This window comes from Pongo pygmaeus, chromosome 17 (genome assembly GCF_028885625.2).
Source record: "Pongo pygmaeus isolate AG05252 chromosome 17, NHGRI_mPonPyg2-v2.0_pri, whole genome shotgun sequence".
Lineage (NCBI taxonomy): Eukaryota > Metazoa > Chordata > Mammalia > Primates > Hominidae > Pongo > Pongo pygmaeus.
The window spans coordinates 77,780,703-77,804,917 of NC_072390.2; the positions used below are offsets into that span (position 1 = coordinate 77,780,703).

General features: G+C 40.6%; 1 protein-coding gene across 1 annotated transcript in view; it reads left to right on the top strand.

Moving 5' to 3' along the window:
- The window catches only part of PHLPP1 (PH domain and leucine rich repeat protein phosphatase 1), a 257,199-nt gene that overhangs the window by 128,532 nt on the left and 104,452 nt on the right, over window positions 1-24,215 (top strand). The window contains exon 4 of the mRNA XM_054460529.2: window positions 15,310-15,476. Within this exon, the coding sequence (XP_054316504.1) occupies window positions 15,310-15,476 (167 nt within the window). The remainder of the gene's footprint in view (window positions 1-15,309; window positions 15,477-24,215) is intronic.

Below are 24,215 nucleotides of genomic sequence, written 5' to 3' on the forward strand. Positions count from 1 at the left end.
GCATTGTAAAATCAGGCCTCCTGGAGGGCCATGAACCTGTCTGCATGTCTCTTTCTCTGTGTTGATCAGTGGCTGACAGTTGCAGGTGACTGTGACTGTCACAGTCGTTATCTCTCCTGCTGTGTAGCTCTCAGTATTAACCATAGTGTTTAATTCTAGGCCATTGACTTGAGGGAAAAAGTCACTGCAGTGAACTTATGGTTGCCGTGACTTGAGTGCACCCTAAACATGCACAGTGTAGGCAAATCGGAGCCACATTTCATGCCAAACGATCCCATGAAATGAGCAAACATCACACTTTTAAAAAAGAGTAAGACACATGGTGAATCACAATTGAACTTTTGGTTTCACTTGCTTAAAAACAATGTCTTACTGTCTAGATTTTACTGAAGGAATACTTATCAGTTGAGTCAAATCATTCTAGTATAACAAGATTGAGGTTTCCAACGTATCAATTTGTGTTATTAGATATAATTACAAGGAACCCTTTAATATGACTTAGACATCTTTTACCCATATTTTGCCTCTTAACTTGAAGTGTAGTTCAGGAAGTCTGCTGCCTTTTGTTAGCATGGTCTGCCACTTGTCCTTTAGGGATTGTGCTGTAGTTTGTAACTTTGAGGTTGTAATGATAAGAAGCTTTGCTATCAATACTGTTCTACTGAGGAGTCAAGGGCTTTTCTCGAAACCCTTAATTCACATTTTACACCCATTTTTTTTGGATGAAGAATCAAGGGCCCTTTGATCTAACAAGCCTACCATAGAATCTACATGGAATGAAGGGGCTGGGTGTAGTGGCTTACGCCTGTAATCCCAGCACTTTGGGAGGCCAAGGCAGGTCGATCACCTGAGTTCAAGACCAGCCTGGCCAACATGGTGAAACCCCGTCTCCGCTAAAAATACAAAAAAAAATTAGCCAGGCATGGTGGCAGGTGCCTGTAATCCCAGCTACCCGGGAGGCTGAGGCAGGAGAATCGCTTGAACTCAGGAGGTAGAGGTTGCAGTGAGCCAAGATGGTGCCACTGCACTCCAGCCTGGGCAATGAGAGCAAAACTCCATCTCAAAAAAAAAAAAAAAAAAAGATAATAAATGAAACTGTGGGTCTGAATGACATGAATCCTGAGAAGATTGCCCTTGTACCAATTCTGTAGTGACAAGAAAAGTTTGTGAGAAAAGTTTGGAAATTTAGTATATGAGATATTTGGGTATAGGAAGACTTCAAGGAGGCAGTGGGCAAGCTGAGTCTTTTAAGGATAAATAGGTGTTCAACATGAAGACAAGAAAAGTAAATTCATTTCAGGAAGGATAGGTCAAGTATGTGCAGAGGCAGTTTGCAAAGATATCCTGTAAAGATCATATCACACATGTCTGAGAAGTGTGAAAAAAAAAAAAAAAAAAAAAGAAGCTAAAGTAAATGAATGCTGGCCAGTAAGTTTTCCTGCTAGTTCCATTTCATTTTCTTGTAGAAATATGACTGTAAGTTACCTAGTATTATAATTAACTTTCCAATACAGTAATGGATTTGTTATATAAAAAATTACATTATGGAATCTTTGTTACAGTTAGAAAGCAGCAGTCTATGAAGTTAGAGAACTTAGAAATTCATCTTTGAATTTAGGGAGAAGGTAACATTTTGGATTGTATTAAGTTTTTTGTTACACATAAAATTAAGTTAGTAGAAAATAATAGAATGATCTCTTTACAGATATAATTATGCTTCATCTGTACCTGTCTTATTTCCTCACTGCTAATCCCTTCTATTCCTTTTTTTTTTTTTTTTTTCCTGTAGTGGCTCTTGTTTCTGAAATCCTAGTTAATATATTACTGAAGAAGAGGTTTTCACTTCAGTTCTAAAGTTATTTCAGTTTAGAACTATTTAATTTTATTTTCTCTAAAGTTTTATAATTTCGTTTTAAATGGCAAAGATACCTAGTTTGCTTATCGTCTCATAACAAAAGAACATGTTTTTGTGAAGCAGTGCTCATTTGTATAATTAGACTATTGCCATTTTAAATGCATTCCATGTACTTCCATCTTCCTTCCTCCTGTCTTCTCATCTCTTCCCCCTTCTTTCTCCAGCTGTGTTGGAATTAGCAGTTGTTGTTCTCACTGTCCAGCAAGGAGAGATGGGGAGAGGGAGGGAGGAAAGAGAGGACTCTTCTGTCTTTTCTTTGTGCCAGGCACTAGGCTCCATGTGGATTGCCAGGACCTCAGCAAATGGAAATGTGTTCCTCATGTATTCTTGGTGGAACTCTGGAAAATTTTTCCCAGGAAACCTTAAAGAAGTTTGGTTGGGGTCTGTACTTCTGTTATTATACTTTAAAATACTTGTGGGTTTGATCTGTATAATGTTATCTTTAATAAAATAACCTCTAGGGCTCAAGGGAGGAACTTACAGCTACATTTTAAAGTTGTAAAATGTTGTTTTAATATTGGTAAGGGCCCTCGTAAGGTAGTTGACAAGAAGGGAATATTAATATTAGCTGCAGTTTTCTAAAATAATTGTGCTACCAGTTATTTGACATTTTCTTTGAAAGCATTCTTTAGTTTAACCTTGAATTCTAGTCTTCAACAACAAATGACTCTTAGAGACTTAAAATTTGGAAAAGACCAGACTCTCACACCATCCCACCCATGCCTGTAGGCATTTCCAACATCTGTAGTGTCTGATGTGACAGTTTTTCCTTATAAGTGAGCTGAAGTCTGTTTCCTCTAGCTTTGACTCATTGACCTGAATTTTTCTATCTGGTACAACGCAAGAAAATTCGACTCCCTTTCCTATTTAATAACCTCTCAATATTGTTGAGTTACCGGGATCTGTGCCCTGGCACTGCCCTGTCTGCTCCTTAGCAGTCTATTTTCAGCAGAAGTATCCCCGGGAATTCCAACAATTCCTTCTGTCGCTTGGTTCTCAGATACTTTATCTCATAGCTTTTTTTCTGGGTGCTCTCTGATTTGTTGACATCCTTGCAGATCTCATCTGATCAGCACAGAGTATGTGACCATTATTTTCCTTGCTTTAGACATTATGTCCAAAGTGAATTAGTTACCCATTTATATTTGTGAGATTAGCCCTAAAAGAAAATATTTTTGCTCTTTTCCTCCCTCAACTTGTTGACATATTTTCTAAACAATATAATTATTTACTGTACCAAATTGATGCTATAGTGACAACAATAATGCACATAGTAATAACTAACATTTTGGTAACTTTTACTATTTGGCAAGCACTGTTCAAGATACTTTGTAGTAGCCCTGTGAAGTAGGTGCTGATAACAATTCTATGAGGTTGGTTTTTTGTTGATTTTTTTTTTTTTTTTTTTGAGGCAGGGTCTCACTCTGTCGCTCAAGCTGCTGTGCAGTGGCATGATTACAGCTCACTGCAGGCTTTGACCTTCCTGGCTCAAGTGATCCTCCCACCTCAGCCTCCCGAGTAGCTGGGACCACAGGCATGCGCCACCACTCCCAGCTAATTTTTGTATTTTTTGTAGAGACGGGGTCTTGCCATGTTGCCCAGGCTGGCCTTGAGCTCCTGGGCTGAAGCAGTCCTCCCACCCTTGGCCTCCCAAAGTACTGTGATGACAGGCACAAGCTACTGTGCCCAGCCTGTGGTTGGTTTTTAATACCAGAAGATAATATGTCTTAGATATTATTATCCCCATTTTGCAGATGAGGGAACTGATACATAAAGCATTCAATTACTGCTTTGTGGATTAAGTTCTACTACCTTACTCCTTTTACTTAATTGTACTTCCAGTGTTTTACAGTGGTTGGAAGGGACTGAAAACAAAGATTTAAATAATAACTAAGATTTACTGAAAATATCTCAATAAAACACTTTATATACAGAGTTGGCAGCAGAATCCAGGCAGCCCAGTACTATGACAAAAGGTAGTTTCTCAGGCAGTCTATTTATTGGAGTATGCTGCTAAAAGACACTTGAGCATAGTCACTTTACATTGCTCATTGATCTTCTTAAATGATGACCAAGAGTTACTTAAGAAATCTGAGATGCTTTCTGAGTCATTCAAAGCAGACTGAACTGTTTTCAATGGTGAGGGAACTACTGTTGTCTGATTCTTTGCAAACTGGTCAAATATTGACATATCAGGAACTTAGCATATATGATTAACCAGATATCTGTATCTGGTCAGGTTATATTTTAAAGTTAAATTCTTTTAATCTGAGGGTTTAGACCAATTTAAATATATATCTACCAGGCGGCAGGGCGCAGTGGCTCATGCCTGTAATCCCCCCACTTTGGGAGGCTGAGGCGGGTGGATCACCTGAGGTCAGGAGTTCGAGACCACCCTGGCCAACATGGTGAAACCCCATCTCTACTAAAAATACAAAAATTAGCCAGGCGTCCTGGCACATGCCTGTAATCCCAGCTACTCAGGAGGCTGAGGCAGGAGAGTTGTTTGAACCCAGGAGGCGAAGCCAAGATCGCACCATTGTACTCCAGCCTGGGTGATAGATTGAGATTCTGTCTCAAAAGAAAAGAAATCTACCAGGCATGGTGGATGGTGGTTCATGCCTGTAATCCCAACACTTTGGGAGGCTGAGTGGGGAGGATCACTTGAGGACAGGAGTTCAAGGCAAGCCTGGGCAACATAGCAAGACCCTGTCTCTAAAAAAAAAAAAAGAAATGTATATATATATATATATATATATATATATATATATATGTATGTATGTATATCCTTTAAAGTTTAGTTCCCATTACATACTTACGATTTTTTGAGTCCCCAGTATTTTTAACCCAGAGTATTAAATTTTCTACACCTACTCTGAAGTGTTAAATTCTTCTACCCCCTGGTCTAATTTATTATTTTATAAAGCAGGAAGTAGTGGAGTAATTGGAAAAACAATCTGTGAACTCTGTATTAAACATACTGAACCTTGTATATTAGACTTGGAAATTAAACATCAATTTTTTTTTTTTTTTTTTTTTTTTTTGGTATTTAGAAACAAAACAGGCCAGGTGTGGTGGCTCACACCTGTAATCCCAGCACTTTGGGAGGCCGAGGCAGGTGGATCACAAGGTCAGGAGTTCGAGACCAGCCTGGCCAACATGGTGAAACCCCGTCTCTACTAAAAATACAAAAATTAGCTGGGTGTGGTGGCAGGTGCCTATAATCCCAACTACTCAGGAGGCTGAGGCAGGAGAATTGCTTGAACTTGGAAGGTGGAGGTTGCAGTGAGCCGAGATTGTGCTACTGCACTCCAGGATGGGTGACAGAGCAAGACTCCATCTCGGGGGGAAAAAAAACAAGTAGTTCATTTGTAGTAGTAGAACCACTTGAATAGTATTTGTATTATGTATTTTAATAGAAAGCTAGAATGTAAGTTTTTTTTGTGGTTCATTTCTCTTTTGTCAAGGCGATGACACCTTTGGGGGAATGCTGCCATGACGTTCAGAAACATTCTCAGGTAGTAACATTTTAAAGAGATTGTTTATACATATTTTGCCAATAAGGAACTGAGGAAGGAACTCTGAGTTCAGATTTGATCTCCACCCAAGCTGAACTCTATTTTTTTGTTGTTACTGAGAAACACAATGGGGTTTGTGTGTGTGGAAGGGAGATAACTGTTAGAGTGACATCGGTGGCTCATGATTTTGGAAAGCTGTTAGTGACATCTCCTCTGACCCTATACTGTTGCTTCTGACTCCTAAAGAGTCCACATTTTCACTTTTGGCCTCATGATGCGCTCACTGGACAAATGCAGCAGAAGTGTCTGCGAATATGTGGCTCATTTTGTCAAGGGAGGGGACTGTGTCGGCACTGATGCTGTCGATGTGGAGCTCTGAGGATTGTTCTTGGCCGTGTGTGTGCTCTTATGGCACCGCTGCATCCTCTTTAGTGAATTACAGTTATTTAGATGTGTGTGTCCTCAAGAGGCTAAGCTTTTGGAGACAAAGACTGCATCTCTGCAGTACCTGGTACAGTTCCTGGTTCATAAAAGGCAAATAACAAATGTTTATTGAATGATTCATTCAGGTTAGCTTGATGGCCCTGTGCATGCTGCCTCCTCATCCCCATCCCCTCACCTCTGCTGGCAAAGAGAGCTGAGGATACCTTGGAGGATCTGTTGGTCTGGAGTTCTCTTGATTGGCTTTTTAAATATTGTTATAGCTTGGTCCTTGAACAGTGAGCCAGAGATTTTGTTTTGTTTTCTTCCCCAGCCTGCAGTTCTTTCCATACTCTTATTTTTGGGTCTTTTAACTATATTTTAACAGGTACCTCATAGCCCATCATTTTAAAATCATAGATCCTACTTCTCCCAAATGCTCTTGCCCTCACAGAATACCATCTCTCATATTTATTTATTTATTTTTGAGACAGAGTCTCGCTCTGTCGCCTAGGCTGGAGTGCAGTGGTGTGATCTCAGCTCACTGCAACCTCCGCCTCCCAGATTCAAGAGATTCTCTTGCCTCAGTCTCCTGAGTAGCTGGGATTACAGGTGTGCGCCACCACACCCGGCTAATTTTTGTATTTTTAGTAGAGACAGGGTTTCATCATGTTGGTCAGACTGGTCTCAAACTCCTGACCTCATGATCTGCCTGCCTCGGCCTCCCAAAGTGCTAGGATTACAGGCGTGAACCACTGCGCCCAGCCCATCTCTCATTTTTAACCTATTGATGATAGCCTGTCTGGATTTTCCTGTTGTATTCATTGATTTGCTATGTCATTACCTCGAATCATTTTAAATGTTGTATAATTTGCGTAATCTTTTTTCTTTTTTTTTTGAGACAAGATCTCCCTCTGTCACCCATGCTGGAGGGCAGTGGCACAATCATAGTTCACTGCAGCCTCAAGCTTCCGGGCTCAAGGATTCCTCCCACCTCAGCCTCCCGTGTAGCTGGGACTATAGGCATGTGCCACCACACCTGGCCAATTTTTTAATTTAATTTTGTAGAGATGGGGTCTTGCTGTGTTGTCTGGGCTGGCCTCAGTCTCCTGGACTCAAGTGGTCCTCCCGCCTCAGCCTCCCAAAGTGTAGAGATTACAGGCATGAGTCACTGTGCCTGGCCCATATTTTATTTCTTATATATGTTTTTCCATCTCATTTAACCATTTAAGAAAAAGAAATCGTGAGATTCTGAAATTCCAGGTAGAATTTCATAAGTATAAAACTGGTAGCTTTGATATGCTTTTATTGGAACATTATGAAGATATATGATGTAATTAATTTTTATTTATTTATTTATTTATTTTATTTTATTTTATTTTATTTTTTTGAGATGGAGTCTCACTCTGTCGCCCAGGCTGGAGTGCAGTGGCCCAATCTCGGCTCACCGCAAGCTCCGCCTCCTGGGTTCATGCCATTCTCCTGCCTCAGCCTCCCGAGTAGCTGGGACTACAGGCGCCTGCTACCACACCCGGCTAATTTTTTGTATTTTTAGTAGAGACAGGGTTTCACTGTGTTAGCCAGGATGGTCTCGATCTCCTGACATCATGATCCGCCTGCCTTGGCCTCCCAAAGTGCTGGGATTATAGGCGTGAGCCACCGTGCCTGGCAGGTTGACAGCAGTCTTTCACCACACACAAGCAGAATTATTTGTGCTATTTCAGCTGCTTTGACCGAGCCTTTTAGAGTCATTCTGGTTAATTTTGAGCATGCCCTGCACATAATAAGGATAAATATAACTTTACTAAAGTATAGAGGGGCCAAAATCATCACATTAATGTTACTGTGAACTTTCCCTTGCCTGTGAAAGACGGTTATCCACTAACTGAACCAAGAAGAGTAATGGCAATGATGCAGAGTACAGTCCTCTTGCAAGGGAAGATGAGAATTTCGAAAGCGTGGCAGGGATAGGGTAAGGATAGGACAGATAGATTGGTTTACAAATGCAACCCAGCTACACTCAGAGAAGGGACATTTTTGTCATAAGAGTCCTAATAATAGGCAAAGAAATGACTTAGGAAAGTGTCAAGCTGAGTTATATGTTAGAAATGTGTGGCCACCCATTGAGTCATCTGAAAATTTTGTTGTTCACATTAGCATTTTTTATAGTGCAGTGTTCTTTAGAGGAAATATTTTGAGGACCAAATGAACCCTCCTTCCCTCATGTATATTTACAAGTCATTTGGGAAAAAAAGAGACCACCTGAGCAGGTAGTTGGAAATTATGTTCATTTTGATGTATCTCTCAGGATGTGTCCATTGTGGTAGAAAAGTCCCATTTAATTTACTAACTCAATTAGCCTTAATTTTTTTTCTTTTTTCTTTTTTCTTTTTTTTTGTTCTTGTTTCGTTTTGTTTTTGAGATGGAGTCTCGCTCTTGTTGCCCAGGCTGGAGTGCAGTGGCGCAATGTTGGCTCCCTGCAACCTCTGCCTCTCGGGTTCAAGCGATTCTCCTACCTCAGCCTCCTGAGTAGCTGGGATTACAGGTGCCCGCCACCCCACCCGGCTAATTTTTGTATTTTCAGTAGAGATGGAGTTTCCCCATGTTGGCCAGGCTGTTCTCGAACTCCTGACCTCAGGTGATCTGCCCCCCTCGACCCTATAAAGTGCTGGGATTACAGACGTGAGCCTCTGCCCCCAGCCTGTTATTGTTAATACAGACTAAAACTGACTTTCTATGCCACAGTTACCTTCAACTGATCACAACTTGAATCTCTTCATTTGTAGTTCATTGATGGTCTGGCTGATTGCAGTTTATCCGTATAACTGCTCGACAACAAGAACATTGGCTTACATCGTAGTCTTTTTTATTTTATAGACTTTTATTGCTTGCAGTGGTAGACATTGCTGTGGGGATACTTGGTCTACAGAGCCTCTCCTGATTTTTTAAAATGAATAAAATGGTATTACTGCAGCAACTTGTTAAGGTGATCAGGGCAGGTCTATTAGTCTATAAGACAGGACTTAGTCTATTTTAGAGATAAGGAAACTTGAAGGACAGGTAGGCGAAGTGACTTATTCAAAGTCATGTTGCTAGTAAGTAGAACTGTTCCTACCTACCCCACATACTGTTAAGCTGGTGCCCTTTCTCCTGTATGTCAAGTTTTGTGGACCTCACCTTTGTGCCTTCAACTATCTCATCTGTGGTTATAAGTACAGTAGCTTTTGCCAAAAGGAATTTATATTCTGAGATCCTTTAGAAGCTTTCTGTAACAAAGATTTGAGGCACTTTCTATATATGCCTGTTTCACTTCCCAAATTTCTATAACCTCTTATACTTTTCCTGTAACCTTTAAAATTTTGATTAGGTGCTCACTGGATGGCATCACTGTTGCCCAGTTGGATAAGTTGTGTGGGATTGGAGTGGGCAGAGCCTATGATGTCAAGGAATAATGCCCCATGGGGATTCACCCCTCCTCAGAAATCTGTATTTGGTCAGCAGATGGTCTCTACTGCTTCTCCCGAGGAGGACTCACTGTCTCTGACCACCTTGTCTTCATTTCTAAGGCTTAAACATATCCTGAGGAGTACATCTAATTTTCTTTGCTCTAGTTATGTTATTTTATGATGGGGATTAGAGGAGCCTCCCTTCTGGTGAGATCCAGGTCTTGACCTGATGGCATAGAGTTAATAGTACAGGCTCTTGTTCGAACTCTGATCCTGCTACCTTTTTTTTTTTTTTTTTTTGAGATGAAGTTTTGCTCTTGTCACCCAGGCTGGAGTGTGATGGCTCAATCTTGGTTCCCTGCAACCCCCGCCTCCCAGGTTCAAGTGATTCTCCTGCCTCAGCCTCCCGAGTAGCTGGAATTATAGGCACCCACCACCACGCCTGGTTAATTTTTGTATTTTTAGTAAAGAAGGGGTTTCACCATGTTGGCCAGGCTGGTCTCAAACTCCTGACCTCAAATGATCCACCCACCTCGGCCTCCCATAGTGTTGGGATTACAGGCGTGAGCCCCTGCACCCAGCCTGATCCTGCTACTTTTTGAACTAAGTGGCCTTGGGTGCACACTCTGTGACTCAGTTTAACCTTTATCTTTGAAACAGGAGTAAGTTCTTACTGCACAGGGTTGTTGTGAAGATGAAGCTACATATTGTATCTTAAGCTCTTGGAAGAGTGCCTATCACAAAGAAGGCACTACTTAAATGTTAACTATTATTATTGTTACTTGGAAAAGGAAAATGCTAGAATAATAAAGGCTACTTGCTCTGAGGTGTGCATGTGGTTTTTTGATTAATATTTTTTTCATGTATGTAGGTCTTTCTTATTTCAGGCAGGATCTCAGTTTTAATAGCTGCTGTGTAGGTGGGTCACAGTTTCTTTGGATAGCCCAAAATGGTAGTTTTCTCATTTGGGAATCAAGCCATACCTTCTAAGTAAAGTGCTGTCCTCTCTTTGTGGTAGAGCCCTGATGTGCCCAGGTTGCTCTGAGTAGAAGCACTTAAATCTCCCATTCTGTTGCAGCTCATGGGACTGGGCAGCGGTGTAGCTAGTGGTAGCTTTTGTGGTCACCTATGCAGCTCACTGCCTCATGGCCATGTTAACATGTTGAATTTATGTTCTCACGATAGACGTTCCTAGTTCTGCATAGCTCACACAGGACTGCCCTTACTTGTAGCCTCATTAATGTGGTTTCCTCGTCCTTGTTTCCAGCAGAAACAGCTTGCAGTCTAGAAGGAGGAAAGGAAGCCAATACAACTTGATGCTAAATCATTTTCTCTTAGTTGTCCAAAGGGAGTATTTAGTGGGATGCTTCATTTGAAATGGAATTTGTCTTCTTCAAAGTGGTTGCCACATGAAAGGATGCACCAGATGCAGAGGCCGCCTGGTGAGAAAGGAGGAGGTATAAGGTTGTCTTCTGGCCATTCTTCCAGCAAGATGTTTTGAGAGTCCTCCCAAGTACTCAACGTGGGGTTATATCAGTGAACAAAATAGAAAAATCCTTTCCTTTATGGAGCTTACAATCTAGAGACAAAGATGGAGAAAAAATAAGAAAATTCCAAGGTATAGTAGGCCCTCCTTACCTGCGAGTTTCCCATTTTCAGATTCAACTAACGGTGGATCAAAACCTGCCAACACAGGGGGCTGAGCGTACTATGGCATTTTATGTCAGGGACTTGAGCATCCGTGGATTTTGGTACCTGCTGGGGTCCAGGAACTAATCCCCAGTGGATATGGAGCGTCGACTGTATGTTGGTGATTACCTCACACTTCTCAGAACCTTTCCACACATCCCATTTCACTCACCTTAAAAGCCAGAGTCCTTACAAGGCCTGAAGGTCCCACAGGGTCTGCTGCTTACCCCATATCCCCTGCCCCTTTACCTTCTGACCTCATTGCCAGTCACTGTCTCCTTATTATTAGTGTTCTCAGGTCCCTCGGACATGCCAAGTATGCTCCTTTTACAAATTTGAGACAGGATCTGGTTTTATTGCCCAGGCTGGAGTGCAGTGGTGTGATCAAAGCTCACTGCAACCTCGACCTTCTGGGCTCAAGTGGTCCTTCCACCTCAGCCTCCCAAGTAGCTGGCACTATAGGCACGCACCACCACGCCCAGCTAATTTAAAATTTTTTTTCTTAGTAGAGTTGGTGGTCTCACTATGTTGCCCAGGCTGGTCTCGAACTTCTGGGCTCAAGCAGTCCTCCCACCCCAGCCTCCCAAAGTGCTGGGATTACAGGCATGAGCCACCATGCCTCGCTAAGGCATGCTTCTCTAAGGGCCCTAACTCTGGGTACTTCCTCTGCCCGGCAGCATCTTCTCCCAGATAAATCCTATCAGCCAACTTCTCCTGTTTTTCCTTTCTAAATGTGGTCTTTTCAGTGGGGACCACTCTCACTAACCTATTTAAATTACAATCCACCACCTTCCCAGCAGTCTTGACCCCCTTTCTCAAGCTGGTTTTTTTTTTCACCTGTAGTGCTTACCAATTTTTTTTAACATATAATTTATTTATTTGTAAAGAAAGCTTAATAGGGGAGGGATCTTCATGTTGTTTTCTGAAGTATATTAAGGGCTCACCTAGAACAGTAATTGGCACCTCTAGTAGATATTCAGTAAACATGTTGAATGAATGAAAATGAAAAGTACAATGGAAAAAATAAAGAAGGGTTGCATTAGTTTCCTGTGGCTGCTGTAACATATTAGCAAACCCTTGGTGGCTTAAAGCAATAGAAATTTATGATCTCACGGTATATATTGCACATATAACTATCATCCATCTAATATATGGAGGTGTGTGTGTTGTATTAAAAATTGTTTTCATAAATGGAATGTGTCATGCTGCAGTTTGCATTTGTATCAAGTCAGATTGATACATATGGATCTAGTTCCTTCATTTTAACTGCAGCTCTAAGCAACTGGTTCTCTTTCTATCCTGGTTTCAGAATGTGTAAATCCCAGAGAAGTCTTCTGATTAACCTAGCTTGGGTCCCATGCTAGCACCTGTTGGATCAGTCTGTGGCTTCAGCAGATAGGACACTCAGATTGCTCAGACCTGGAGTGCATGCCTACCCACGAATCCAGAGTATCTGGGTACTTTGTTTGCAGTTCCCCTTAGGATCATGAGTTTGAAGGAGAAAGGATTTGGGGCAAAAAACACACATTTCTACTGAGGCTTCAAGTTTGGGCTTGGACAGTACATCCTCTGGGAATCCTTTTCTGAACCCTGGGATTCTGTTCTGTGTCCTTGCACTTCCTATTCTTGTAACAGTTATCATGTAGTATCTTAATTACCCTGTCCTCTTGATGTGTGCTCATTCAGGGCAGAGACTGTGTCTGTCTTGTTTTCCTGTTGTATCTCAGGAAATAAAAGGCCTGCCACACACCATTAAGTAGATGCTCAACACATATTTTTGAATGAATGATTCCGCTAACTAGCGGAGCTTTCAAACTCACTTTCTATAAACAGGTTCCCATCCACTTCCTATGAATGCCATAGGAATCCTGTGTGGAGTGGTGCTTTTGCACCTACTTTCAGGCCCATTAACATTCTATCTCTTTTTACATCTTTCTTTATATGAGTGATTTGGCCTTGTTTGGAAGTTTCTTTTTCTTATTTAATAGTGAAAATTCACAGAAAGATAAAATTGGTAAAATGCAAACTCAGACTTTCTCGGTAAAGTCTTTAGAGATAAGTCCTGCCCAGCCTTTCTCACCCCAGTATACCTTTAGCTTTCATGTGTGCACAGTAATTTCTCCTAAGCTCAAATATTCCATCAGCATAACTTTTTTTTTTTTTTTTTTTTGAGACAGAGCCTCTCTCTGTTGCCCAGGCTGGAGTGCAATGGCACGATCTCAGCTCACTGCAACCTCTGCCTCGTGGGTTCAAGCAATTCTGCTGCCTCAGCCTCCTGAGTAGCCGGGATTACAGGCACGCACCACTATGCCCAGCTAATTTTTGTATTTTTAGTAGAGTCGGGGTTTCACCACGTTGGCCAGGCTGGTCTCGAACTTCTGACCTCAAATGATCCACCTGCCTTGGCCTTCCAAAGTGCTGGGATTACAGATGTGAGCCACCATACCCGATCTAGCAGAATGTATCTTATGCAGATTTACTTCTGGATACTTTTAGCATCAGGAGAGTATGGATTTTAGTGGATATAAAATGTGAATGAAGCTGGGTGTGGTGGCTCATGCCTGTAATCCAGCACTTTGGGAGGCTGACGTGAGAGGATCAGCCTAGCCCAGTAGTTTGAGACCATCCTGGGCAATGTGGCAAGACCTTGCCCCTACTTTATTATCTAGAAATATTTTTTAATAAAAAGTGAAATGTGAATGATTTGATTTGGAAATGGTAGTGTTAGTAGTAGTACTAGTATTAGTAATAGCAGTTAACATTTATTGAGTGCTTTTTCTGTGCTAGGCATGTAGAAGTAGGTACCATCTTTATACGTGTTATACAGATGAGAAAACTGGATCTTAGATCAGTGATCTATTCAGGTTATCTCAGCTCCTGAGTGGTGGTGCTGGGCTATGAATCTGGACACTGAACTCAGAACCATACACCTAAGGACTACGTTCTACTGCCTTGTGTAATTAGGAACAGAAACCTGGGGTTTGGTAAAAGAAAAAGAGATCACACTGATCACAGATAAGCAGTGAAGTTTCTGCCCTAAAGCTTTGGTAAAGATAAATAGGGGGAATTAACCAAAGTTTTAGAACTATACTCCCATTGCCTCTGTGAGGAGAGAAAACCAAGATGTGTGGAGGTGGGGCTGAAGCCATGTGCTTTAGCATAAATTGGCACTGTGTTACCTACAATATTGGGAAGAGCATTTGAGAAATACAGGGTGGTCAGTGCGTTTTCTGCTTCCCAGATAAAAGTTGGTCTTTAGCCCTGAGATCCTGGCCGTGGGAGGAGTCATTTAACCACGAAGGCATTGAACATCTGGATAAATATTTAGACATAAAATAAGTTTTACATAAAATACTTACATGAAGCAAAGCACAATGAATTTCTAAGCATTTCACTGAAACTGTGGGAGAGGCAGCCTGAAAAGTTTGTAGCAGACAGGCAATGGAATCTGATTCTACTATACCATTAATTGAAGATGTGTACAAGGTCAATGTAAAGGTCTTGGTCTTTTTCTTTATTTGTGCTATTTTGAATCAGTATATACAATGGCTTTCATATGTTCAGTTTTGATCTTAGTATCTGTCTCTTGACTGTGTATTTACTCTATAGCTCTGAATTCACTTTCCGTTGGAGAGAATTATTCCTTATGTTTTCAGGAATAAAACTCCTACATTGGAGGAGATTACTGATATCACTAAACTCGATGGAGTAATCTATGTTCTTTCCAGCCTGTCTCCTATGCTAGGTTACTGTACATACCCTCCAGGCAGGGACATTTTCCTGCTTTTATAAAGTACTTGGCTCAAGTACTAAGTACAGACATGCATCACTTAATGATGGATATATCTTGAGAAATGTGTTGTTAGGCAGTTTCTTCATGGTGCAAACATCAGTGTGTGCTTACACAAACCTAGATGGTGTAGCCAACTACACACCTAGGCTATTGCTCCTGGGTTACAAACCTGTGTAGCATGTTACTGTACTGAATACTGTGGGCAGTTATAACAAAATGGTAAATATTTGTGTATCTAAACATAGAAGGCAGTGTGTTGTGCTGTGACATTATGATGGCTGCCATATCACTAAGTGATAGGACTTTTTCAGCTTCTTTATAATTTTGTGGGACTGCTGTGTGTGATATGTTACTGACTGAAAGGTTGGTATGCAGCACATGACTGAATACTCTGTTGGTTTATATTTGGACTAACAGTGCTACTTTCATAGAATATCTATTCCAAATTGGGATTATCTTATTTCTATCCATAGAAAGTAGTTATAGGATAAGTGGATGATATTAAAATTAAGTTTTATCCCCCTTTAGGTTGCATCCCAGCGCATTAGCTCAGTGGACCTCTCATGTTGTAGCCTGGAACATCTGCCTGCCAACCTCTTCTACAGCCAAGACCTCACTCATCTGAATTTAAAACAAAACTTCCTAAGGCAAAACCCTAGCCTTCCAGCTGTCAGGGGGCTTAATGAACTGCAAAGGTAAGCCTGCAGAAATGGGTAGATCATTAGGAAGGGGTGGGGGCAGAATGAACTTCTGCTTGTTATCTCTTGAATATTCTCACGAGAAAAGCTAGTGTGTAAACTTTCTCTTTCAGATAACAGGGTAATAGGACTTTGTTTATTAGTGAAGACATTACCAATTCTCAATCTGAAATTTTTTTTAAGGTTCTTGCTTTTGAAACTAATGATTTACGATATTTATTAACTGGATAGAGTTGTGTAAGAACAATTCTCCTTAAACAACTTTTATTCCTATCTAAAAATGCATCTGCAAAACATTAATAACATTTGGTGTGTTATTTCTGAACTTCAGGTGTTTGTTCAGATTAAATTGTTTCTTTTGAAATTTATGAAAGGTCATTTTTTCCCATAAAAAGATATTTCCTTAGAAATTTAAGAACCAGCGTTTAAATCAATTTACATCATGTCATCTGGGTGATTAGTGTGTGGGTTTCAGGAGTCACATGTTAAATAAATAGAACCTGCTCCTTTATTTTTTATTTTTTTGAGACAAGAGTCTTGCTCTGTGTCAGGCTGGAGTGCAGTGGCGTGATCTTGGCTCACTGCAACCTCCTCCTCCTGGGCCCAGGTGATTCACCTGCCTCAGCCTCCCGAGTAGCTGGGATTACAGGCGCCCACGCTCTCTTAATTTTTGTATTTTTAGTAGAGACGGGGTTTTACCATGTTGGCCAGCTGGTCTTGAACTCCTAACCTCAAGTGATCTCCCACCTCCCAAAGTGCTGTGGGATCAATCACCTCCCAAAGTGCTGTGATTACAGGCGTGAGACACCACGCCTGGCCTAGAATCTGCTCATTTAAACTAGAAAAGAGGGACTTGACTTGCATGTCTCCAAAACAGATTTAAGAATTTACCACATTCACTTCCTTTCCTCTTTGGAGCAGTGATCAGTCTTCATTCTGTGGTAAATTAAACCTTTGATACTTATATATTTGTTGCAAATATGTAAGACTATGTAACTGCAAAGAATATAACTTTTAAATAAATAATTGCTAGTCCATTTGTTTTTACATGACCGATATGATCAGGAATTAAAATATGATAATGATTGTGATTCTGTTTGTGGTTTTTAACATCCAGAAAAAATAATCCAATACTTGCTTATAAAGTTTGTGGATGTAATTGGAAAATGGAAGAGTATTTTAATTGTCTTTTCAGGTAATTGTGAATATCCTTCCTTGATACTATACCAAAACTTGACAAGTGGTCATTTCTTAAATGTTAATTCTAAAATGGAATCTAAAACCCTATTCGTGAGCTTTTTGAATTCTTTAACGGTAAGATCCATTGATCTGACTTGCAGTTTGATTTGACTCTTTACCCATGCATCACTTTATTGCATTAAGTGTTGGTCATTTGGAGAGTACTACTTCTTTGTGTAACACAGATACTCCAAATGTTAATATATTTTATTATGGAATTTTAAGAATTCACATTTGTTAATATCACCATGATCTTTTTTTTTTTTTCTTCTTTTTTTCTTTTTTTGAGACGGAATCTCACTCTGTCACCCAGGCTAGAGTGCAGTGGCACAATCTCGGCTCACTGCAACCACTGCCTCCCGGGTTCTAGCAATTCTTCCGCCTCAGCCTCTGAAGTAGCTGGGATTACAGGAGCTCCCCCAACACCTGGCTAATTTTTTGTATTTTTAGTAGAGGTGGGGTTTCACCATGTTGGCCAGGCTGGTCTCGAGCTCCTGACCTGAAGTGATCCGCCCACCTTGACCTCCCAAAGTGCTGGGATTACAGGTGTGAACCACTGCGCCCAGCCAATATCGCCACTGATCTTATCAGTAAAGTCTTTTAAGTATTGGGATGTTGTTAAGCTTACTGTGGAAACGAGTTTTCCAAAATTTTAATTTTTCGTTAGAAATTTGAAGGCCGTTATTGGCAGCACATGCCATCCGTTGTTTTCTGGTAAGCAGCCTTCTCACTTCATTTTTGAGAAAATGTCTGCCAAATACCCAAGTATGAATACTAATAGTTTGTCAGTTGTTCTTTCAAGTAAAAATGGGGTTCTCTATAAATAGCGACTGGTTTGGCCCACAACTCACATCATCAGATAAGTGTTTTCCTTGAGATAACTATCATACTTCAGTGTACCAGAAGTGTTTTTTGTGTGCTTCCTATTTTATCACCCAGAAAATTAAAAAGACATATACTCAGGGGTTGAGATGTAATAAGAAATAACTTTCGTGTGTCATCAAGGACATTCTTAAGTAAAACTGGCATTACAATTTTTTTAAAGAATATTTTTACTGTTAATATTGCCTGGAAGAAAAGAATAGAGAAGAATATAATGACAACTGGGACAGTTTGGTGCTGCAGTGAATTAATTACATAGGCAGTCGAGACTCTAATAAGGATATTTTGCTCCAGCAATTCCTGATTGTCCCCTGTAGCTGACGTATACTATGAAAGTTATCACTGTGGTATTTTTTTTTTAATTGAAAGCAAGTTTATTAAGAAAGTAAAGGAATAAAGAATGGCTTATTCCATAGGCAAAGCAGCCCTAAGGGCTGCTGGTTGGCTACTTTTATGGTTCGTTCTTTCTTTTTTTTTCTTTTTTTTTTTTTTTGAGACATTGTTTTGCTGTCACCCAGGCTGGAGTGCAGTGGTGGCTCACAGCAACCTTCGCCTCCCGGGCTCAAGTGATCCTCCTGCCTCAGCCTCCCAAATAGCTGGGATTACAGGCATGCACCACCACCATGCACAGCTAGAATTTATATTTTTAGTAGAGATGGGGTTTCACCATGTTGCCAGGCTGGTCTTGAACTCTTGGACTCAAGTGATCCACCCACCTTGGCCTCCCAAAGTGCTGGGATTACAGGCATGAGCCACCGTGCCCGGCCTATGGTTCTTTCTTGATTAGATGCTAAACCAAGGGGTGGATTATTTATGAGTTTTCTGGGAAAGGGGTAGCCAAGTCCCAGAACTAAGGGTCCCTCCCCTTTTTAGACCATATAGAGTAACTTTCTGACATTGCCATGGGATTTGTAAACTCATGGTGCTGGTGGGAGTGTCTCTTAGCATGCTAATGCATTATAATCAGCATACAATGAGCAGTGAGACAACCAGAGGTCACTTCCATCACCATTTTGGTTTTGGTTTTTTTGGCAAGCTTCTTTACCGCATCCTGTTTTATCAGCAAGATCTTTGTGACCTGTATCTTGTGCTGACCTTCTATTTCATCCTGTGAGTGAGAATGCCTAACCTCCTGGGAATGCAGCCCAGTAGGGGTAAACCTTATTTTACCCAGCCCCTGAAAGATGGAGTCACTCAGGTTCGAATGCCTCTGACATATTTCCCCCTTCCCTTTTATTTTTTTATTTTTAAAAATTTATTTGTTTATTTATTTATTTTTATTTATTTTTATTTTTTGAGACAGAGTCTCACTCCTGTTGCCCAGACTGGGGTGCAGTGGCACAGTCTCAGCTCACTGCAACCTCCACCTCCCGGGTTCAAGCAATTCTCCTGCCTCAGCCTCCTGAGTAGCTGGGACTATCGGCGCCCGCCACCACTCCCAGCTAATTTTTGTATTTTTAGTAGAGGTGGGGTTTCACCATGTTGGCCAGGCTGGTCTCGAACTCCTGACCTCAGGTAATCCACCCACCTCGGCCTCCCAAAGTACTGGGATTACAGACGTGAGCTACTGCACCTGGCTGCCCCTCCCTTTTATAAGGAGGTCTTTAATCCTAAGGGTTGTAGAGGAATGAAGATCCATCTTCTGTAACTTCTTCAGGCTAAATAGGGACAATGATATTCCTGCCTAACTATGAGGGCCTCTTGTATTCAAGGTAGAGAGGAGGTCAGTCACAAAGCGTAGGTCTGGCGAGGGCCATTGATAACAGTGAGTTCCAACAAGAGGTGCTATCTGGAAGAATAGTTAAGTGTTCGATTTAAGAAAACATTCAGTAAGCTTATCTGCATTCCTACACAAAGAGTACAAAAGTAATATATTCTACAATAGTAAAACAAAATAAGTAAAATTATCCCAAGTAAACGAAATAAGAAGGCTTTCTATTAACTAGGCAGTTGTTGTGGAACCAAGCTGATATGGGGTCCCTAGCTGAGTCCAGTACCTGCTCAGAATTAGAATACTGATCAGGATTTTGACATGACCCATCCCTTTTATTTCTTCTGAGCAGCAGCAGAGATCACTGGTTGGTTCACGGGAATAAGTAGGATTAGTCTAAATTGCAGAAAAAAACCTCAAAAACAACTATTACTTGAATCTAATAACAGGTATACCACAGTTCTTTAAACATAATTTTTCTGTCTTCAGTCTCGCATTTTCACTAAAGACAAATGGTAGGACTGATTTGTTTGCAAAATACTTAAGCTTAGGTTTTATATGCTCTATGTATTGTTATTAATTTTGGACTGGCTGGATGCAATGGCTCAGTCCTGTAATCCCAACACTTTGGGAAACTGAGGCAGGAAGATGGCTTGAGACCAGGAGTTTGAAACCAGCCTGTCAATGTCATGAGACCCCATCTCTATAAAGAAAAATTTAAAAATTAGCTGGGTATAGTAGCACATGCTTGTAGTCTCAGCTACTGGGGAGGCTGAGGCATGAGGATTGTTTGAGCCCAGTAGTTTGAGGCTGCAGTGAGCCATGATTACACTATTGCACTCCAGCCTAGGCAACAGAGGGAAAACCTGTCTCAAAAATAAAATAAAAAGTTGTACTGGCACCAAAACAGTAAAGTTAATATGCTTTTTTTTTTCTTTTTGGCTGAAAGGTTATAATCATTATTATCATTTTGTTTGTTTCTGGAGCTACCCATCATGAACTATCATCAATCAGTGTGTTCTGAGGTTTGAAATTATTGGGTAATATTTTTGCATATTTCACAGAAGTGTAGACTTTTCCACTTCTATTATAGAACATCAAAGACTTTCTATCATACTGCCAAATCCTGATGTCTTAGAACAGAATGGGGCATTACAGTTCATCCAGACTATCAACCTAAATGCCCATCAATGATAGACTGGATAAAGAAATGTGGTACTTGTATACCATGGAATACTATGCAGCCATAAAAAGTGAGATTATATCCTTTTCAGGGACACGGATGGAGCTGGAGGCTGTTATCCTTAGCAAATTGATGCAGGAACAGAAAACCAAATACTGCATGTTCTTACTTATAAGTGGGTGTCAAGTGATGAGAATACATGGACACATAGAGGGGAACAACACACAGTGGGGCCTATTGGAGGTTGGAGGGCAGGAAGAAGGAGAGGATTGGGAAAAATAACAGATACTAGGCGTAGTACCTGGGTAATGAAATATATGTTACAACAAACCCTCATGACACACGTTTACCTGTGTAACAAACCTGCTCATTGTAGCTTTGAACTTAAAATAAAAGTTAAAAAAAAAAAATTCATCCAACCTAATGCTCTCTTTTAAAGTTGGGGTCTATGGGGATGTTAACTGCCAAATTCAGTTTAATGGTTACCTTTTAGGGAGACAGGGAGATGGGATTAGTGAATGGTTTGAACAAGGTTTCAACTATATCTGTAATGTTTATTTCTTTAAAAAGAAAAATGAGAGGCCAAAAAGTTTTTGTTTTTGTTTTTGTTTTTGTTTTGGTTTTTTTTGGAGACAGAGCCTCACTCTGTTGCCCAGCGGGAGTACAATGGGGCGATCTTGACTCACTGCAACCTCCGCCCCCCAGGTTCAAGCGATTCTCCTGCCTCAGCCTCCTGAGTAGCTGGGATTACAGGCATCTGCCACCATGCCTGGCTAATTTTTGTAGTTTTAGTAGAGATGGCGTTTTGCCATGTTGGCCAGGCTGGTCTCAAACTCCTGACCTCAGGTGGTCCACCCATCTGCCTCCCAAAGTGCTGGGATTACAGGCATGAGCCACCAAGCCTGGCCCAAAAGGTTAGTATTTTAAAACGCTGTATAGTTAATGCTGATGAATGTTACAGTTTTCTGCATTTTTTTAATTTGAGTATTTCATAATAATCCAAACATTTTAAACCTAAACAAAAAAAATTAAAATGCTCCCAAAGAGCCAGTATTTGTGGAATAAATATCCAGGTGGAGGGATATTTTGGGCATGACCCACTTCAGGAGGATTCAGATTCTGTCTTGCCTTTTAGTTCTTACAGAGTCACCGACTTTATCCCCTATGTCTGTTGATTCTGTGTGATATCTTTTGAGCTCATCCTCTTTTCTCCTCTGCTCCCATCCCTCTACTACACACATCCTCTCTCCCCAGCTGTTATAGTAAAAGTACTTCTCAACCCTCACCTGGTCTGTTGCACTACCTTTGAGAGCTGATTGTCTTGTTGTCATTTTCCCTCTGCAGGTTAGCCCTATTTTTGTTGCCCGCTGTTTTTTACATTTCTTGGTTTTGTTTTATTTTGTATTTTTAAAAATTTAAGCCTTTTTCCTTCATCAAAGTAACACCCTATATAGATTTTTAAAGATCTTAATAAGCAGTGAAGTTTACAATAAGAAGTAGGTTCCTGAAGCTCCAGCCCATCCCTACATCCAAGTCCTGCTCCCTAGACAACCCTTTTGAATCTTTTGGCTCTTTCTGCTGTTTTCCTTTCTTTTTCTGAATATTATGCGTATACTGCTGTGTTTTGATTTTTTCATTATTGGACATTATATGTTGACTCATTACTATGGAAGATAAGGATTTCATTCGTTTACATTGTCTCACACTCCATCTACCCCACACCACATGTACTAACTTCTCTTTCCCCTATCCTCTCAATATATAGGTATTAATTTTTGGTTAAGTACTCACTGTTTATGTTATTATAAGCCTGGAACTTATTCACAGCTAAGGGATTTGATTGCAGTGATTATATTTCCTTTCTTGTGCTGGCTTGATAGCAGCCTCACTTTATCACTTGTATACTTTTCTTTTTCCCCTGGTATTTGTAAGCTTTCCAACAGAATTCTTATATTCCTCTCAGCACCTTTTTCTTGGAGACTTTTTTCTTCCTGGAGCCAGGGTATGTGCTTGTTCTTCTGGCCTGCTACACAGCAAAGACAGTGTGTGGACCTTTTCCTCAGGGGGTGTCAATTTACTAGAGAAACCCTTTGGTATTCTGCCAGGGCGATGCATGCCAAGATTCAGGGTAATGAGTGGAAAAGAGAGGAGGAATCTCAAGGTTTAGTATGTGGATTTTTTTTTTTTTTTTTTTTTTTAAGATGGAGTCTGGCTCTGTTGCCCAGGCTGGAGTGCAGTGGCACGATCTCAGCTCACTGCAAGCTCCGCCTCCCAGGCTGACGCCATTCTCCTGCCTCAGCCTCCTGAGTAACTGGGATTACAGGCGCCAACCACCATGCCTGGCTAATTTTTTGTATTTTTAGTAGAGACGGAGTTTCACCGTTTTAGCCAGGATGGTCTCGATCTCCTGACCTTGTGATCCTCCCACCTTGGCCTCCCAAAGTGCTGGGATTACAAGCATGAGCCACTGCGCCCAGCCATATGTGGATTTTTATTTAACTTCCCTGTTTTCAGAACAATGTTTTCTATTATGCTTGATAACTTTTTTCTTTTCAATTTATGAGAGACATTTTGACACAAGTAATTACAAAGAATTAAACAATACTACAGATTATACCGTCATCCTTTGACTATCATGTCTTATTCATTTTAACTTCCATAAGCCAGTTTCTGTAGCATTGTATGTGTACCAAATCAATAAGGGATAACTTCAGACTATTTTAGATAAAAATTGTATCTTGCCTATAACTTTGGGAGGCTAAGGTGGGTGGATGATTTGAGGTCATGTTGGCCAGCCTGGCCAACATGGTGAAACCCATCTCTACTAAAAATACAAAAAAATAGCTAGGCGTCATGGCGCACACCTGTAATCCCAACTCCTCGGGAGGCTAAGGCAGAAGAATCCCTTGAACCTGGGAGGCAGAGGTTGCAGTGAGCCGAAATGGCGCCACTGCACTCCAGCCTGAGTGACTGAGCGACACTGTCTCAAAAAAAAAAAAAAAAAAGTTGTATCTTAAAATTGTATATGTAAACATTAACATTAAATGTACAAATTTAGTTAATACATTTATTTTCTCTAATTTCCCAAACCTTTCATTGATCAGAAAAATAATTGGAAAGAACACGTGTCTGATAAGACAGTATTACTGAGCCATGTGGTATGAAAGGAGATAAAGGAGTCTTTGATGTTACCCAGATGGACTTCTGGAATTATCTTTTTAGAGACCATGTGTTCAATAATCAGCATCTCAGAAAATGAGTATATTATACTGAGACTGAAATATTTTGAATATAAAAGTAAACCAAGTCACTGGACATGAGCCATCTTTCAGCTGTTGTTTAAAATCTCAAGATGAAGAAGAATCATTGAGAATACTCAAGCTGTATGTATAACTAAATAAGAAATTAACTCAGTGGTTTTCATTCTCTTATTGCTCTATACTTTGACAAACGATTCTCTCTTTTCCAAATTACCTCCCTGATGCTTTGACAGACTATTCTCTCTCTTCCAAATTACCTCCCTGGGTCAAATGAAGGGCCAAAGAAAGCAGTTTCCCTGTTTGTCATACTGTGATGTAGTATGCCTGATGTCTTTGAATCGGGGTCTGTGGTTCGTTTTATTCCAGGGAATAAACTGTCCTCTGCTGGAATTGGGGAGAGGATCTGGGGTCTTACTCCTCCTTCTGTAACCTTTTGAAAATTTGTAGAAGTATAAAAAAAC